Source organism: Poecile atricapillus, chromosome 7, assembly GCF_030490865.1.
Source record: "Poecile atricapillus isolate bPoeAtr1 chromosome 7, bPoeAtr1.hap1, whole genome shotgun sequence".
In the NCBI taxonomy this organism is placed as follows: Eukaryota; Metazoa; Chordata; class Aves; order Passeriformes; family Paridae; genus Poecile; species Poecile atricapillus.
The window spans coordinates 27,982,234-28,002,871 of NC_081255.1; the positions used below are offsets into that span (position 1 = coordinate 27,982,234).

At 36.6% G+C, this 20,638-nt stretch overlaps 1 protein-coding gene across 1 annotated transcript in view; it reads right to left on the reverse strand.

The window, feature by feature from the left end:
* FAF1 (Fas associated factor 1) overlaps positions 1-20,638 on the reverse strand; it is a 152,625-nt gene that overhangs the window by 92,757 nt on the left and 39,230 nt on the right. The window contains exon 7 of the mRNA XM_058843358.1: positions 12,727-12,832. Within this exon, the coding sequence (XP_058699341.1) occupies positions 12,727-12,832 (106 nt within the window). The remainder of the gene's footprint in view (positions 1-12,726; positions 12,833-20,638) is intronic.

Genomic DNA, 20,638 nt, shown 5'->3' on the forward strand with positions numbered 1-20,638 from the left:
AGGCAATGTATGTGAGCAACCAAAAGAAAAAATTAAAGAAACAGAAGGAAAAAAAGGACCTTAAAAAGAAAATGAAAAAAATAAGAGAAAAAGACAATGTTTACTAAACAAGCAAAAGGACCTACAGACTTAAAAATTCAGTTGTGTGACTGTCAGATTTAGCAAGTCATATCTGAGTGATCCTAGATCTGACCTAAAAACTGACACAAGGCAAAAGACACAAAATGAGAACTGAAATTGATTTTCAGTTCCCATCTGATTACCAATGTCTTGAGACAACAGACGTTTATTTCAGACTATTCTAAAATTATCCTCTACTTCAAACAGTTTGCACTTAGGCTGCAGAATAAACATTTCATCTCCAAGTTTTATTGTTCCCACTTCCAACTGATCTTAAGAAAGAAAATGAACAAAACAGAATGCTAATCTAGTTCTCTAAGGGGAAAACAGTTTCTTTTTGGGTATTTAAAAAGCTTGTCTTACTGCTCATGGTGATTCTTTGCATGGCTTCTCTGCAGTGAGTTGAAAACACCCAGCACATGCACTTTCCACTCAAGCTCTCATTTATTTGTTCCTACTCAAGAAGAATTCTACCACCTCTGTTTAAAAAATTATTTTCTAAATGACACTGTTTCTGCTACAATGGAGGCTTCCCAATGCTGCCAGATTTTAAAATACTAATTTGCACCAAGGAACTCATGTAGATCCAGCCCTTGTAAAATGGAATTGCATCAGTTTTTCACTTCAAACACAAATCCTAATCTTAAACTTCCCATCCACCCAACTTCCTGCACACTTCAGCTTGGAGGATGAAACAGTCTGAGCAGGAAAACCAATTGCTATTAAGACCAAAGCAAAAGAGAAGATGTACAATTTTGAGATTTCAATCAGTAAGAAACATTCAATCCACAGGACCAGCTAGAAATGGTCACTTTGGTTAAAATGCCAAAATAGATAAGTATGGGAGATCTTTCCCATAAACAGCTTTTCTCTTATTATTAACAGCTCTTATTGCACTGTCACCTGTGCTAGTGCAGCCTCAGCTGTGAACTGCAACTTGCTCTGTGGGAAGATTTAAGGAGGACAGTAAAGGCATCTCCACAGCAATTCAAGTTTCATCTCAGTCTATTGCTCTTAGTTCATCAAAAAAGAAACTTTCAGCTCACCCCAAACCTCAGAATGATCTAGAGAATTTACATCTTTTCCACTGGCCTCACAAGAGCCATCCTTGAAAAATTAATGTGGACCTGCCTGACTTGGCAGTTTTCCTTCAGTGTCAGGAAGTTTCACTGTATTCCTCTGCACTACAAAAGAAGTGTCCTCTTCCACTCTTGTGTTGCTGCTTTTGTGAATGTCAGAGCTTCTCCATTTTGTTTGCCTTAGTCCTGGCCTAGGCTGCCCTGTGGTCAGAGCTCTCAGCTGCAGTCTGGTCTTTTCTCGGCCAGCCCAAGGTCAATGCAAGGAATAAAAAAGAGCCAAGACCTTTTAAGCAGAGTGGGTGAAAGAGACTGTTAGTTATAGGTGAAACTGTCAACACAAAAAACCCTCTGCAGATTAATCCAAGCACTTCTTACACTCCCCACTTTTGAATTATTCAGGAATAAGTCCTTCTTGCCTTAAAAGAGGAACTTTGTGAGCAAGTGTAAACAGAAGTTTATGCAAGACACAGAGGGGAGATGTTGAACTGAAATTCAGCTTACAGCTACAGAGAAATTAATAAAGGGACACAAACACAGCTCACAATGTTTCTTAAATAAGAGTCACTGTGTTACAGTTGCTGAGTTCAGTAAAAGGTAGCTTGTACTCAGAAATGAGAGAAGTAAGACCAATGTAAAACCCTTCTGTTTCTCCTAAAAGAAATTGCAGATATTTGGGGTGCCCTGATGCTGTAAATTAACTAAAATTAAGTCTGTCCTTGGGTTGTTGGGATTAGAGTAAGGTATGCACAGCTCTGCCATGTGATACCAGGCAGACTTACTCTCTTTCCTTAGTACATATTTGTAGGAAGATCTCTCTTCCTTATATAGAAATTGTAGAAAAACAGTAAAAAATCCTTGTTTTTTCTACTTCTCTTTCCCTTTTTTCCTTTAACTGGTTATTTATTTCCAGTATTGCGAAGGTCCTCAGCTAGTCTGTATTTCCAAATTAAAGTAACATCATAATTTCTAAGAGAGCTAACTAGGTATTAGATATACCAGGTAGATAGAATCACCTTCCTGGAGACAAAAATGTGGTGGGAGTTAAGATCTTGGTACACCAAATCTCTGCTGTCTACACTTCTCTTCCCACTTTTCTGCACTTTCCAATAGTCAGAAAGTTTGACCTACTGCCCTCTAATCAAACTTAAGAACTTTTCTTTTTAACCTGATGCAGTAAGAAGTGATTCATGAACACATTGCTGGTTATCCATTAAGTTCTAGTTCCCTAAATATGATAAGAACAAACACAATAAAGCAACAACAGGTGGTCTTCAGTCATAGTTCAACCCCCTTTCCAGGCAGCACCAATCCCAAAGCTCTTTTCCTAATCTTTCCACAGGGCCACATAACCAGGCCCTGCTCTGGATGGTGTTTTTTTGACACTGCTGGTTGTCTTACTTTATCTTTACTACCTGTGCCTTTGTTTTTAAAATATTTTTATCAGTCAAACAATACTTTATGGAACAGTAGCAACAGGAATCTCAGTATGATTTTGTTTGGGGCAGTCATACACATGTGGTTTTGGGGTAAGAAACCAGCTGGTTTGGGTCACTCGTGGCCTGAGGAGAAGCACATCAAGAAACCACACTGAAGCCAATAGTTTCATCCACATAAAAACGGCAACACTGGACATACGTGCTAGGTCTTGTGGGTTTTTTTGTTTTGTTGATTGTTTTCCTAGGGTGGTCATCAAAACATTGCCCACTTAAACCCATCCTACTGAGCTCAAGGGAGGCAGAAAAATGATCAATAGATTTTTTTTTTTTGCAAGCTCTGTTGATCTTGCGAAACGGAAGAGGGCACTGAACACAGTGCTCCTCTCTTTCCTCCTGTAAACAGGAGCAAGTTCTACAGAACTGGGAATTAATCTGGTCAGAAGATGGATGATCTGATCAAAAATGGGCAGATTTCATACTGGAAGACACTTGTGGTGTGCTCCTGTCCTGTGAACATTGTCCTCAGAGGGTCCTTAGAGTGCTCAAAATCAACTCTGCAGATGTGACATGCAGGTAAACCCAAACTTCACTCAAGTTGACAGATCTTGTGGCAGCCACTCCTCTTCTGCAAGATCTGGTTTTCCTTTCCATTCTTTTTTAGCCTGTATTGTCCCTATGGCTTTGTCTAGCTGTGTTTTAATTAGCTTGCCTCCACCATACATGGAGGAGCTTGAACTTGAGAAACATCTGTACCCTGTTTTTATTTGTTTCTATGTCCCCACAACAGTGAATGCAGTCTCAAAGAATTTCCTCTGCCATGGCCACTGTGATGCTCCTTCTAGTTGGAAACTGGGTGGTTTGGTTTGTCTATACATTAAATATGGATATTTACACTGCAATTTTGTATCATTTCCACTGTCCACCATCATCCCCGTGTGACTTCCAGCATCAGTGCTTTCAAAACAAGGTAAGAGTAAGTTCACTTTGGTCTGCTAATCTAGGCAGGGAATAATAAAAGTAGATTTGAGGCTTGGTACAAACCCAAAAATTGTGATCAAACTATATAGTTAGTAAATTGTTTGTCTAAATCTTTCATGTGTGATGAAAGATTATTATCATAATTCATTAGCAAATTACAGACTTTGTAATGCAGGCAGTCACAAATTTGGCTTTGTATCAATCAGTTGAGACCAGCTGGGTAGAAATTAACACAACTCTGGGATACATAAAATGAAGTGCTCTTTCATTTTTAATTCACTGGAAACTTTGAAGGAAAGAAATGGAAGCCCTTTCAAAAATGTCAATTTTCCCTGCTTTTTGTAAATCATTCCATTTCACTGTAGAGATACAGAGATACAAATAAACATACATGGGATGTGTGTAACTGAATACCACAAACTGCTCAATCAAAATAAATTTAATATAAAGTGTATATATAAAGAAAAGCAGTGCAGTTAAAAAAGTCCTTTCATTATTTCTGAGACAGCCATATACATTAGTGATCACCAGAATTATTAAACAAACACAAAAGCTAATAGCCAATCTACTCACAAGATACAATATTGTCAAAATTCCTGCTCTGAGCTTTCCCAGTCTACCAAATGACCTTGTACAAAAATGCTTGTTTTGATTATGTCTCCTTTGCCTAAGCTACAAGGCTGTGTATAGTGACAGCTGCCTTTGGGAGCAACTTAAAACAAATTTTATCTTAGTGGCACCTAATCCAGAGACTGGTACAAGCAGCATGGAAAAGTCAGTGTCAAAATTAAACAATGAAGGCTTTTCTAGGAACAGATGCTTTTTCCCTGCAGCTGTAAAAACCTTAAAACAATCCTATGCCCCACTGTCTGGTCACGCAACTACCACAAAGCAAGGCATAAATTTTGCCACTTATTGCAAATATTTGCTGAGAGCTGCTATAACCCTTTTTAAAAACAGTAACAGGGATTTCTTGTGGGTGATTATGAGGCCATTTTATCCTTTAAATGAGTGCAAGGCTCTCCAATTTATGCCCACGATTCCTGGTACAAAACCAAAAGGATAACTTTTCAAATTTGTGTTTTACACAAATAAGAATGTAACTGAAAACCCTAAGAAACAGGTTTACTACAGAGATGGTGCCTGTGTCACTAAGGTGTTATGGATGGGACAAAATTATTAATTCACAGTTGGAACAGCAACTGAGTGTTTTCTTTGCATAGTAATTACAAAGCAATGTAGTGCAGCACTATCATTACACTGCTGCTTCAAGATACTTTTGATCATTTTGGTGTTGTAACTCTCCACAACCACTACTTTAAATATCCTTATCACCACAGCTATCCAAAAAATTACCTCTTTCTATTCAGTGAATGCAGTGATAAACTTCTAGCTGAAATATTAGCTCTCAGGAAACAACTTCTGTAACTTAATGAATATAAGTAAATCCTCAGTTCCCAATTAAGTGAGCAATTTACAATGTCAAGCATGTAGTTACGCTCCATATGAACTGATGGGGATTTTAGATTAGCTTCTGTTGTGTATTTAAAAGTGATAGCACCAACATGATTTACATAAGTAAAATATTTTCAAATATTTTCTCACCAAGCAAGCACTCTAAAATTGTGAAGTGTTTCCTTTCTTACCCAAGTTAAAAAAAAAAAAAAATCAACTTTTCCAGAACAACAGTTCATTAGCACCTCACTATTTATAAGTATAATTGGGTTGTTTGATGAGAAAACATGAGAGAACACTGTGCCTACTATAATTTGCACAAATACAAATTTCATTGTTTGAAAACAAATCAGCAATTCAACGAATGTGTTTTTTTTAATATAAGTGTATATCATGCAATAATAGAAGTGATCATATTATAGTTAACACAGGATAGAAAGGTTAAACCATGTTCTAAACCGCTTTAATTTAAAAGCTGTAAATTAATTTTTTTTAATTGCAAAAAAATGCTAACTTGAATTTTTCATTTGTTATTCAACTAAATATAATTCACACAGATAACAGCACTGTGGTCTTTAGCTACAGAGTGCTGCTTTCCCACTCTAGGTAGCACAGGAGCTGGGGACAGAGCTGTTTAATATGTTCATAAAGCTGCTTAGGTTTTCTTGTCATTTCATGCTAACACCTTTTTAATAGCTAGCATTATGATAGAAGCCTTGCATAAAAATTCACCAACCCGAAAGTAAAACACAGCAAATATTCAAAATCAGAATTGCAAGCGATGGTTTTAATTGCAGTTTTTAAAAAAATCAAGGTTTTAAATTAGGTCTTGATCCCCAAAATCCTTAGCATCCTTAAATTACATGAGCAAAGCCTTTCAATTCAACATGATTACTTCTAAAATAAGGACAACTCACATGACTGAGCATTTACAGAGCCAAACCCATAACCAAAATTATAACAATGACTCCTCATTATTTTCAAATTCAAATAAATTGATCCTTATCCTATGAGAGTTTCTCTCCAACCCAACTTACATTTATGGGTGGAGGGGAATAGAGACAGAGAAGGAGAGAAAGGAAGAAGAGATACAAACACACACACACACTAAACTGAGTGCTGACAAACTGAACGTTAACAGATGTGTGACTTCTAATTAGTTATAATAATCTGTGCTATTGGAACCTGCCTCGCCTTCCCTTGCAAATCAAACAGCTTCCTTTGGAGTTTTAAATTCTCTGGGTGCTTCTATATTTATGCAAGGAAAAAAACCTTGCTTCCAGCAAATTTTAGATAAACTACAGTGATAACTTTATGAAAGGAAAATATTAAATTATAATTATCCTAAACAGACACAGTCTTGTGAAACTAACCCTACATTCATATGAAAATACAAAGCATTGACTATAATGAATTTGATTCATCCTTGGACACAAAGCTTTACCACAGTAAACTCAGTCAACTGTTGCTCTTGCTTTTATATTCATAGTACTTAAATAGCGCACTTTAAAACAAAAAAAACTCCAATTGGCTTTTCATACATCCACCCTCCCCAAAAATAACGCACTTGAAAAACCCAAATGATATGAAAAGGCTTCAAGGCCTCTTTTCTCCTTTTCACAGCACTTTTTTTTTATTTCTGTTTGCAGTAATCTGCCTTTCACTTTCTCATTGCTACAGAACAAACGAGGAGGCTCAGCACTTTGAAAAGGGGGCTCAATGTGTAATGGGTCCACTAGAATTAATTTAGTTGCACCAAATCCATTGAGCAGTGAGGTTTTTTTCTCTTCTCAAATCATTTTGAGTCGGATGCAGCCCCCAGCCTTTGTAATTCTAGTAAAGCACTTAAAGTGCACAGTAGGTGTTCATCAGGACCATCTGGTCAAAAGCAAAACAAGCTGCTGATTTTGCCTTTGAATAGAATGAAGCAAGTGTGAATTAGTCTCTTCAATTAGCACTATTACAACCTGTCAAGTGCATATTGTAAAACAGGATTATTACAGTATTGGTCACCAGTGCAATTATTTACTCTCTGCCTTTTCTTGCATATAAAAATGTCCATGTTTACTAGTTTTTAATAACTGAAGATCGTTTCTTTAATGATATGCACGTCCAAACCCACCAAAATCAAATTACAGGTTATGAAACATATTCTGTCAGGAATATATTATGTTTCATAATTAAGTGAGAAGCAGTGCCCTTTCTTTATCTCTTACTGCTGTTTCTGTTGCAGATAAAGAAAAATAGTTATATACATTTTTCAATGGGATATCTTCGAAACAGATCTCTTCAGTCAGGTATTAAGATATTTTAAGTGCCTAATAAAGTTATCACTGTTGAGCAGGTACCTAAAAGGCATTTTCTCTTTATTTCCCAAGGAACTTCCTTTTCATATAATTCCCAATACGTGATCCCTTACAAAAAGTTTATCAAGGATTTCTTTCAGCAAATATATTTTACTTTAGGAATGTGCTGGTTTTCTATAATACAAAGGCAAAAAAAATCAAGAAGTTGATTTAGCTTTTTAAAAATAGATTTATCTCTCCTCACTGAAAAAAATCAAAGCCTGGCTTGCTAGAAGGTCCTCATTTACCACTGCAGAACACTGAGGCTATCACAGTGATGTTTAAATTATGTATACTGCCCTTACGACTTGCTATAAATTGAGTATAATTTTAAGATGACAGATTTCTTTAAAAAGCAAACTAAATGTTCAAATTTCACAAAAACATACAGCTCTGGAGTACAATCAGTATAGCAATGTATTTTAATAGCTTGTGTGATACTAGAAGTATTTGAACAATAGAATGTTTGTGCACCTCCTATTAAATCCAGAAAGTGCTAGTTACTGATTTTTATTACAACAGTAGTTTTCAACAATTTTAAAGCAAGTACAAAATGTCAAAAAATAAAACAACTCTTTCTGTAGCTATTAATATATGTACCATACTTGGGTATGTATATTTCTGGTAAATGTATTTTATTGTAATTATTTAACTACAGCATTAAAAAGAGTAACGTTATTTATATATGCACTTCATGTCTCCATGTCGGTGTCCGATGTTTACTCTGAATGATCTCACTCAGCAACAACTGCCTTGAAAATATTTTGTTCAGACACCAAAAAACAGATCTGAAAAAGGTACGAGACCTTCAGCTGGATTATTTTTCTGCCTGCTGCAGGTAATTTGTCAGCTTACCTATATTTATATATTACACTTATTTAGGAATTTTAAATGAGGCTTCTGCCTGCGTGTTCATAATGGTGATTTTGCATCTTGTTTAACATTCATCCACTCCTGAAAAAAGTTTAAAGAAATTAATCACAAAGGATTTGATAAGGGTCTGCCAACACAGAATTTACAGTTTATCTCAGCCCAGGCAGTTGTGTGCACAAATAGTTCCTCCTCCTGCCTGGAGGGCTATTGGATACATTGCTTTCCATATTCCACCTTAGCCAGTGGGTCTGTAGGGAACAGAGAACAAATAAATTACCTAGCACAGGTGACAGGGATGCTGAGCAGGCAGCCTCTGCTTAAGTTATTGGCTAATGGAACAGAATATAGAGCAGAGGCAGCTATGCAAAGGCAGCCAGTATTTAAAGACCCATCTTCTCTGCACTGTTTGCACAGATTTTGTGTTTCACCAAGAATTCTAGTGCCCAGTACATGCTGTACATAGTATTCTCAACCGGAATTTCCAGCAGTTACAAAATAACATCACCGATCTGAGAGACAACTGAGGGTTCTGCATATATAATTCATCCACAGCTTGTGTACACTGGATATTTTTGCAATCCTGCACACAGGAATCACAAAAAGGCTTCAAAGTCTGTATCAAAAGAGTAGAATAGACAAATGTAAAGTCCTTGTTTTTAATGGAGCAATCCAGTTTGTTAAAAATGTTTAATTTTTTTTCTCTGTCACTGACTAAAACAAAAAGTGTAGAGCACATTATTGTGACAAGAACTCAAGCCCATTAAGTTTTTCACAAATTAGTTTGTCTGCTCCAGGATTAGAATACAAACTTGCTTTTAACGTACATTTAAATATTCCCCCTTCTGAAAAAGGCTTTCCTTCATTTCTGTCAAATAATGAAACTACAACCTGCAAAAATGAAAAGTAGTAGAAATGTTCATTTCTAAATGAGAACAAGCTGGTAAGACTAGATAGAAAAGAAATTATTTGAGTGTGGCAATGCCTTGTAATAATTTAGTACAGAGCTGCTCAAACCTAAAGTTAAAAAAAATCTCTCCAATTTCAAACAGGATAATAAATTATCTTAGCAGAATAAAGAACAAGTCTCCAGACAGAAAACTCCTTCTAGTCTTGTATTAGGAGTTCAATTTGTCAAAGTGTCTTTATTTAACCATCCAATACACTGGAAATGTATTCATTTACAGTTTCTTAACTGGCATTAAAACTACCAATTTCCAATTTAAAATGTAGATCATGGAAAAAAGTAACCATGATATTTCCCAGAACAGTATCTGCCCAGAATTAATTTAATACTGCAATTTTACAAGAACAAACAGATGTCAGAAACCTGTGACACAGATTAATTTGCAATTTAGACCACTGTGTTATTATTAACTTTCCAAGTTAACTACTCTCCTGCCCAACTGAAAAAAAAAAAAATTAAATTGAATTAAGCAGAATTTTTTACATGTTCCATTTAATTTTTTATTTCATTTCCAAAGATTCTGTATGAGTTCATGATAACAAAACAATACAACTAAATGTAGCTTATATTTTTTAAGATGAGAAATCAAATCTTAATACATAAAGAGCTATTTTGATAAAGAATGCTAAAAAAAAGGCATTTTAAAGTACCATCCAAAATCCAACTATTAAAATAATATGCAATAAATTTTGGAAGCAGACATGAGCATCAGGCTTCTCTCAGATAATTTTTTGTCACATGATTTCCCCATTAAACACAATTTCTTTGAAAAAACAATTCATCCAAATATCATTTACATGCGTTCTAAACAACAAAAACAACAGAGATGAAGTATTAGTAATTTAGAAAAGCACAGTTGTGAGCTCACTGGATTTTGCATTTAATGCATTGCTAAGCATTTCTGCCTTCTCGAAAGGTGGTGGGGTTGAGTTTTTGGTGCAAGTTTGGGGAGTTTTTGAGACCCCCAGAAAAAATATCTGTTCTTTAAAATTCACAGTACTAATAACAACACACTGAACCAGTAGCCCTTGAGAGACAGTTGCACCCAACTGTGGCAAGAGGTAGAACATTTCTAGAATCTTAAATATTTCTTTTAATAATTGATGTAGTCATTTTGAATCTTTCTGCATAGGATATGGCGTGTGAGTAGATTGCATTAACACTGCTTAAACATTTCAACTTGTCAGTATGGCCAAGTCGATTTCTGAAATATTTGCTGTATTTTCCCATCGAAACAGTAATAAAGGTAGAATAAATATATGCCACTGCTTTATAATCACTGAACATTAATGAATATTTTATGTCTTTTTAAATCTCCCTGTTTAATTTAAAAGGGTGAAATTAAGTCTCCTCCCTGCAATATGCCAATTATCTGTAAATCAAACAATAACTTGGCCATTATAGTCCTTTTTGTTAATATACCAGAAGCTAATTTGAAAACACTGAGAAGCATTTTTAGGTAATAATTGAATAGTCCTTCCTGCCCTCTTGTGGCTGGCAACTGCATCACTGAGCTTCTCCACCGTTACAAAAAATACACCAGGAGGAAAGTAAACTATTAATTTGTTAAAGTGTGAACAGGAGAGTGAAGAGAAAAAAAATATCTAACAGTCCCTGGAGAGGACAGAGACAAAGGAGACAAGGAACGATACCACCAATTCCTCCAAACCACAAGGACTGCCTAGATTTGTTACAATGATTACTCTATGCTAAAAGAAAAAAAAAAATTAAATTAAGAAGCCATTAGGGAGTTAACATTCAAAACAGTGCTTGTTTTCTATAATTAGACAAATGTTCACCAACCCTTTTACCTCAGCCAGATCCCCAGGGCTTTCCAGGAGCCTTTGCACAGACAGACACGTTCACCTGTTCAGCAGCAACCACACAACAAGGGCCAGAGAGCTCATTGCACTTTAGCCCCTGAATTCACTTTAGCCCCTGAAAATCCACAATTTTATAACTCTATTGGGTGTGACAGATACAAGAAAGGCAAAGAAAGGTTTTCTGCTCATGCTGGTTACATGGTGGTAGGGTTTTTATTTCGGTCATTTAAGAGGAAAATCATAATTAACTTTTAAATTAGGTTGATTTCATATGGCAACCTGATGATGTAACCTGCCACTAGCAACAAACAAGAAAACTTCAGTGCATGGAAAGGCAGCCTTGATTCTCCTGTCACAGCTTTCTGGTTCCTTTAAGCCAGGTAAGACCCACCAGCAAAGAAGTAAATGATACAGCATTGATAAAAACCAAACAGACAATATATGTGTACGTGTTTTGTTTCAGAATCTCACCATTCTAAAATTAAAACCACATATTTGGATGGTTTATTTCTATAAACGTTCAAATTCTTCATAATTTTAGAGAGTCAAAGCTCAGCCCCTCAAAAGTCAAACTGATTCAAGTATGTTTGTTTATTTGAATTACCAGAAAAAGCAAAACAGAACTTACTACAGTAGGTCTAAACATAAGAAGTAGAAAACAGGCTTTCACTCAGGGGAATGACTAGAATTTATTTCTTAAGAATAACAGGATTCACAATGAAACAGTTAGTGACCATTTTTCATTGTTGTGTGAGATACTACTCCCATAGCTAATATTACAGAACTTAAATTAATTCTGTCCACCATGTCAGCATGTGACACGAAAAACTTCAATAAAATCTGTTCAACCCTAAAAGACTGAGAGAAGTGTCTGACCAATAATAGCAAACATACATTTAATTTGAAAAGCAAACATTTAATCTTAATATTTTGTGATGTGAATTCTGAAGATTCACATTTCTAGGTTGTTTGTCAAGTTTCCAGAAGGCAGTGGCTTATGTGGAAAATAACATCCACAACATCTGGCATTAGATATACCATGGAACACTAGACAACAACCTTTGGGCTTGGAAAGGAGTACTAAAAATATTCAAGGGACTGCTTATACTGAATTCAGAGAGTCCAGAGTCACATAAGAGATACTTGTTCCTTCAGGACTTAATTTTGCCGAAGTTCTCTCCAATATCACCCCTTGCTGGCCATTCCACAGAACGGCAGCAACGTCCATCACACACAAAAACCATTTGGCTACCAGGCCAGTAAGAATTACAGCACTCCAACAGCAACCAGCAGAGTGGTTGAGGTGCCTACAAAATGGAGATGGAGCTGGTTAAAAGAAGGGAAAACAGAGGGAGCTTCAAGGGGCTTCAAGTAAAATGCAATTTAAATAACTCAATAAACACTGTTCACGTATTTTGTATTGTACTAGAATACAAAAAGAAACATCCTTTCTGTATAATTTAACAGAACACCTTTTTCTAACTGAATTCTCTAATCAAATTACTGCAAATCTTGATGATCCAGTTGATTAAAATAAAAAAGACTAATAAAATACAGGAATATCTACCAAGACTCTGCAAACCTTCTCTTTAAGAGAGCTGGCATTAGCTATAATGAGCTACATTTATTCTTCAGCTGTGAAACAGCACTCACCTCCTGAATGGTACTGCTTCCTGAGAAGTTGAGGTTGTACTCCCGCTGGACTTCTCGATGGGTGACAATCAGCATGAAGTTTTGATTTAATGACTCCTGCAGGGCCCTGAAATGGTTGAAAGAAAAACAGGAAAATCAGGGATAAGCATGTTATAGCTTGTTTTACAGTTAGATGCAAAAACCCCAGGGTACCCTAAATTCTACAAGGACAAGTCCAGGCACAACATTATCATCTCTCTTTTCGCTCTTAAATGCAAGGAAGCATGCTGAGAATGACCAAAGGCCATTCCTGAACTCCTTCCTTAATAAGGTGACTGCAGCCCTTAAAGCTCCTCTAATGTTAAGTATTTTCAAAATGGAGAGTCCCATTATCTTCACAAACATTGGGTGTATTTAGCACTCCTAATGCCATTAATAATAGGCTTGTCAGCATATTGATGGCCAGACCAAATATCAAGCTACGATGCACATTAAGAACTGATGATAAGCAGAACAAGGCAAAGCATGCTCTTGCTGCTCTAGGGTTACCTGAAGCAGAAACCAAATGGAAACTCTTCTGTTTAGTTTCATTTAAAGCACAAAAACCCATCTAATTAGAACTGGAAAAGTAGCCACAGCAAAATTTCTTGTGTGGGTACTGAACATTTAGAAAAATTAGTTCTGTTCACATTGTTTTAAATGTACATAACAGAGGTTTTAATTTAAAAAATATATTAAATTAAAAAAAAAAAAAATAAATCAAGATACTGTTTAAACAGGTCATCTATATCTTCATGTGATTACAAACCTGGGGGTTTTTTTCTGATTTTCCTGGTAGAAAAACAACTGGATATTAAAAAGGTATCCTGATTGTTTAATTAGGTACAAAATTATGCAGCTATCTTCTTTTCAAAGTAGCAAGCAGGACTTCTGTTATAGCCATGGCAATTATGGCTGTGTGCAATCTTACACATCCTACAAAACTGCAGCAACACTGTACCACAGCTTGCGTTTCCAAACAATATTTATGCAGGCTTGACTTGTTCAGTGGCATATGAAATTTAATTGGGACTATTCAATCCTTTTTTTTATCACATACACTTAAAAGAATGACAGACTGTGTTTTTTTCCTTCACATCTTTACTGTTCTGTGACACTTCAACACGCTGTTCCTCTTAGCAATAAAGGACAAATTCTGAATGCAGATCAGCACAGCTGTACCTTACGATACAAGAAGACAAGAAAGACTCCTACATCATTTGAGACCTGATTTATTGGTTTTAACTCCTTCTGGAATTACTGATCTGCGATGGGAAGGAACTCATACAATACTCACTGGATGCTTTAGCAAGAGACACAATTTGCTCGAACATCTCAGGGAAATTTACCTTACAAAAAATGGCTTCACTCGGAGACCTAATTTGGCTCCTGTGACATCTCAATAATCATACACTACAAAACAAAATCATGAAGAGCTATTTGCTGTCTAATATGGTTTTCCAGTATGGAAAATAAATATAACTCATTGTCAATGCTTCGTATGATCATGTGCAGAGACACTACAAATGTAACTGGAGTCATCTCTGCTGAACATATAGCTTTCTGCACTTTCACAAGATTTTCTACAAAAAAACTAAATTTTTTTTAAATACTTAACAGTCCATTAAAAGATGGGAAAAAAATAAAAAGAGGAGTCCTGAAAAGTTGTATGCCTATTTTCAAAGATAATTCTAATTTGATTGTTATTAAGTTTTGCATCTCCATAACCATATTTTCTATTGGCAAATGTTCAGTAGCAACTAAAATATCCTGCTGTGCTTTTTCAGATTCTGATTTTTTATTTGTTTTCAGCAAATACTGGAGGCAAATGACATATTTAATTGCTCTGAAAACATTAATTACAGCATATGTGAATGGTTCTGGATCCCATACAGACTCGCACAAGGTTCTGTTATAGCTAATTTTGACTCTATCTGAAAATCTGTAGATGCTAACTGATAACATGACTCATGTTTTCATTCAGTAATTGATGTAAACATAGAAGGAAACAGGCCAGTCTGATCAAACCCTCAGTCTCTCCAGTTATGCATGATCCACACACTTCAGCACAACTCAAAATACAGCTTGCTAATAAAAAGCATCCGCTCATAGGAAAAGTTTTCCACTTGTGAGAGCAGGAAGTATTTTGGAAAGGAAAAAATACTCTTCAAACAAATTTAAATGAAGTGCCTAAAAATTAAAAGCTTTAATTTCTGAACTAACAATTTTGACACCTCTACTTTTGGGATTTCTAAGCAACACAAGCTGAATGTTGTTAACAAACAAATTCTCAGCACATATTCATTGACAAACAGAGTGAAAATAGAGGCTGAAAATTAGCTGGCTAAAAAAAAAAAAAAATCCTGAAAAAAATTGAGGAAAAACTGGGTTTGAAAGTGTTAGCAAATACTGTGCATGGTTAATTGTTCACTTTTTCTTCAGAAAAATAATAAAATGAGGAACGCTTTATTTAATTTACACAGAAATGCACTAGTCAGCTGCTCCTACATCAAAATCTCACATGGTCTGACAGCTGTAAAGCTTGGACAGTGCCCACTAGGAAGTCAGAGGGAGAAGGAATTGATGGCACATCTGATGGGTGACTGATGGCAGCATTGGTGCCCACCCTCCTACCTGGGATGGGGTTGATGTGAACATGCAGCCAGAGATGTCTGTCCCTTCCATAATCATTTCCTCCACAAAGGGGGATGCAGATTACCCCAAATTACTTGGACCAAGATATATCTTGCCCAAAAATTGTATTTCAGCCCTTAAGGCAATGAGAAATTTTACAAGATGAATATATTTAAAGGAATCTTCTCACTGACACTAAGCTGAAGCTTATTTTTATTTCTTTTTAGGTCCAAGTAAGTGTATTGAGAAGACTAATGCAAATCTCTAAAATTTTGGCTTTAGTGTCTGCAACTGTTTAATTTTCCTGGAAATGTTATAGTTGACTACAATAACTTTGTAGTATAATAATTTGACTACCAAATAAAATAGCTATATTAAAAGGGGAAAAAAAAAATTCAGGTCAAACTCTAGGTCCCATTAAAGACAAGACAGATTTTCTTTCCTTTTTTTTCTTTTTTTGCTGCCATCAGTGCTAAGAGAATTCAATTAATCTGAGAATTAATTAGTGGGAAAAGAAAATAAAATTCTAGAAAGAAGACTAAAGTAGGCCATTCTCACTAGAGCCATTTTTACCCTACTGCAAACCCCAGCTTTCAAAAGCATTTGCTGATAGGTGATATATTGCCATTACAACCTTTTTACCTCAGCTGAAGGATTCTGCACTCACTGGGCAGCACAAGAGGCAAAGGAATCTGTATTTTGGGGTATTAATCCTCCAGTTGAGGTACCCTGCCTACACCCAAAAGAGAAGTCCAAGAACAGACAAAAGAAAATACATCAAGAGTACAGTCATTGCTCTGATTTCTCTTTAGCAAGAGACTTGGACATACAAAACAGATTGGTTCTATCTACTAGGGGACTGCATTAATTCTCTCATTTTTTATATGATACTTTGCCTTTCAGCGGCATTTTTCTTTGAAATTTTAGTAATATTTTGGAATTTGACACCAAAATTAAATCCTTAATCAATGATTTATAAATGTTCCTTTCCATTCCAGTTTTTGTGAAATATACTCAGTATTTCCCACTAGGCAATATATTTCTAAGTCACATAGAGATTTCCCCCAAAACCTCTGATTTTTATATAAACAGGCATGACACAAGGTAATTAACATTTCCATTTTAAACTTACAGATTTATACAAGCTCATGTCAACAGAAGTCCAAATTTACTGTAATTACAGATTATTTACATTAAAACAAAATAAGAAATCAGTATGTAAATGTAATGTTTGTTGTAGCTAATGCAGCAGGAGGTGGTAGATTAGGTTCAAACAGCAATCAGTTAGCAAATCTGGCTAACATGCAAATGAGCAGAAGCCCTTTTGTTTACATTCTATTGCATTTTAAACTTCAGGATTTTTAAACTGTCTCATGAACAGATGTGAAAATAAAACATTAATCTTACCATTCTTATGGAAGCTTTCAAAGTAACTAAAGCAAGGCACTGCTCCTGTCCAGCTAAATAGACAGGACTAATAATTGGAGTTGCAGGTTACATCGTTCTTAATTAACACTCTGCTACAGTTGATAACGTACAACAAGACACCACATCACCACCACTGCTCTGTAATGATCTAAAGCAGAGGCATTCAGCAATATATGGACCTATTGCTTGAAAAATGGGATCTGTGGGTTTTTTCTTATTCACACAGATGATTACACTTGTTAAACAAGTTACAATCACTTCGCAAAATTGCATTATTTCTACTATTCTCCATGGCTTGCCCCTGGGGTTTTAATGGTTTTCAACTTCCCAGTGATTCATCAAGTATAATAAAGTATCTTTGACTTTCAGCTACGTAGCAAAAAAAAAAAAATAAAATACATTATATCAATTATAATGACAACAGTAACAAAAAATGATAAAAATCATCTCCCAGAACACACAGCATAGAAAGGAGAGATGATGTGGATGACCCAGCTCCATGGCCAGACTCCCATGCTCACACTTTTCATGCTTCCCTCTTGCATTCTCCTAAATCTATTTCCTGAACTAGGTATTGTCAGTCTTCAAGAAGCATCCAAGGCAACAATGGGAAGGAATTGTACATAGAAGAAGTGATTAATCTAATCTGACAAAGCTGGTCCAAGGGATCTACCCCCACAGATATTTAATGATGGAAATTCTTTGTCATCATTCCTTTTAAGATTTCTTTCCAAGGGAAATCTTGTTCTTCTCCACCCACCTGGTAACTTCTGCTCCCATCTGATAACTTTTGAATATGGTCACTGGTTTTAAGGAGGTCTCATGGTGTTAGAAACATTTCAAAGACCAGGTATAAATCAACAGCCAGGAGGAGGAGGAAGAGGACCCACCTCAGTAAAAGGCTGCATTAAAAGTGCAGTATTTTATACTCATCCAGGTGACCTCTGGCCAGTGATCTCAAAATTACTCACAGGACATGATTTCCTTTGATAACTGACTTTGAGCTGGAGAACACATGCAGGGCAGGATAATACTCTGTGCCAGGGGAAAAATATTACACAGGTGGTACAAAATACACAACAACTGCAGGCAGCATCAGAGGTAGGTGAGACGGTGGGAAGCATGGAAGCAGAAGGCTGATGTACTGCAGCTGCTGGCATGAGGCAGGAATTCACTAGAAATCAGATTTCATTATGTCCACAGTTCACAGAACATGTGGTTATTGTTCTGGATATCGTGCATGGATAAGTATGGCTTTGCCAGCTGAAATTGTGGAAGCAGGGTGGAACCATACAGGTGGTATTTGACATTTAAATTTAATCTTTCCACCTCAATTTACTAGCATGCAGTAGTAATTCACTGGGTTTCTATTACCTATAAAAGCTTTAGGTAGGCCACTGATGAACAAAGATACCGTAGGAGATTTTTGTTTGTTTAAACGACAGGATCACTTTGCCATTACATTTAGATGCTGGTTTTAAGTCAGTTCTGGGTTAAGCCCATTCAGTCTGTCACAATAAACTTCAATGCCTTCATACCAATATGCTGGAAAAGGATGTTTCAGACACTGTTCTGCCTCACTACAAAGAGCAGACAAAAATTGAAGCTTATAGAGCTGAGGCCAGACTGTTCCTTTTAAGAAGGGCATATAGATAAAATATCACATACTGGAATCTCAGGCTTTTCAAATATCACTTTCTGGAGATATTCAAATCACAACTATTTATCTCTAGTTCAAAACAGAAGGCATTTGAAGAAAACAACAGATGAACTCCCAGAGCAAGAGGCAAAGTTCCTCAACATCCATTAATAATAGATGTGAGCATGACGCTTTTAAAAATTGTGGGTAACAAACTAATCTGAATAATAACTGACCTAACAGTAGGCAGTAAACAGTGTAACTGGGTTTGGTACATTGCTTCAATTAGATGTGTTTTGATCTGCATTGATGCTTTAATTGGAGGCAAGGCTCCCCTTTCATCTAGAATTTATTACTTCAGGGAGATGATCTAGCCTTCAAATTATCCGTGTTTAAATAGCCACTAATTAGTCATCATTTGCTGTCCCAAAGCAACCAACTTTTATCTTAAAAATATCCAGAACTAATCTGCACTATGAAACAAATATAAACTATAAAAGGTAACAACTACTTTGATTTTACTATCAAGTGAAGTTCTTTAAAACCATTAGTCCAATAAAAAAGGCTAAGAACTGTTTTTAAACAGTTTGTTGTTATACACTTTACTGCAGTTGCAATAAACAACTCTCTTCAGACTCCAGTTTTCTCTCCAAAATTAAAACATTCAAACTACAATATACAGCAATACCTGGCTAGAAAATTTTGAAATTGGAAATTAAACAATTGGCAGCTATAGTGTCTTTTCACTGTTCTTCAAATAGCTGCTAAGGTACAATGGCTTCTTGTCCTCACACACAAATACAGCTCCTGTTTCCACATGCAGTTCATGTACACCACCCTCTGTTCCAGTGCCACTATTCCCTCTCTTAATACTCCTTTTTTTATCATTATTATTTTTATAAGTCATATCAGCATTCTGATTTCCTCCACAGACTACCTGTTAATGTGCACCTTTCAGTAATATACAAAATACTTTCAGTCATTAGGAAGGCAGTTACTAATTTCCATTGCCTCTCAAAGAATACCCCTTCACCAGTAACACAACTGCACTCGCAGAATATTGTGCTATCACCTACAAGGGCAGAAAGCCAACTCCCTCTCCAGACACCCTGCAATCCATGCATTTTGCCCAATTCCAAGCTCACCCCTCCCGCCCTGCGCTGGCTGCTCCGGAGCAGCTCCCTGGGCAGGCTCAGCTCCTGCGCACCCTCTAGTGCCAACCGAGTCAAATTCCCATTTTCCTGGGAAGGAGCACACACAGGGCTGCCTTCGGGAAAGGAAAGGACAAGGTAGCAACCTAACCAAACTAATTGCTAATTACTTTGTAAGAGTATTTTCCATATAAGATCGTTTCAAACCTTTGCAATATTCCCTGACAACAGAAAGAGACCTGGGGGTGCCGGTGGGCAGCGGCTGAGCATGAGCCGGGCCAGTGGCACCTGGAATTTCTCAGGAATGGTGCAGGACCAGGGCAGTGACTGTCCCTGTTCTCGACACTGCTGAGGCCACACCTCGAGTGCTGTGTCCAGTTCTGGGCCCCTCAGCTCTGGAAGGACAGCGAGGGGCTGGAGTGTGTCCAGAGAAGGGAACGGAGCTGGGGAAGTGTCCGGAGGGAAAGTCCTGGGAGCAGTGACTGAGGGAGCCCGGGATGCTCAGCCTGGAGAAACCCTTTAGCTCAGGGGGGAACTTCTCAGTCTCAAAACCCCCAAAAAAGAGGTTGGAGCCAACTGGGGGTCTGTCTCCACTGCCATGTCTCAAGGGGAAGGATGAGAGGAAAAGGCCACACCACATTGCTAAATTGCACCACAGCAAGTTCAGATTAGGTATTGGAAAAATACCTTTCCCTGAAAGAGTGGTTAATCATTGGATTAAGATGCTCAGGGATGTGGTGGAGTCAGGAAGTGCTCAAGAGATGTCTGGATGTGGCATTTGGGGATATGTCTCAGGGGTGACTATGGCAGATTGAACTAGATAATCTTGAAGGTCTCTTCCAGCTTTGATGATTCTGTGAACATTAAATGAACACTCACTGCTTACTTCTTAAGTGTTCAAATCAGTAATAAAAAATATCCTGCTCAATTAAAGGAAATTAATTATTCAGCCTATCTACATAAATTTTAAAAGTACAAGATAAATTAAGGTAACAAACATTTCATAAAGAAAATCCTGATCTGATGGGAATGATTTACACAG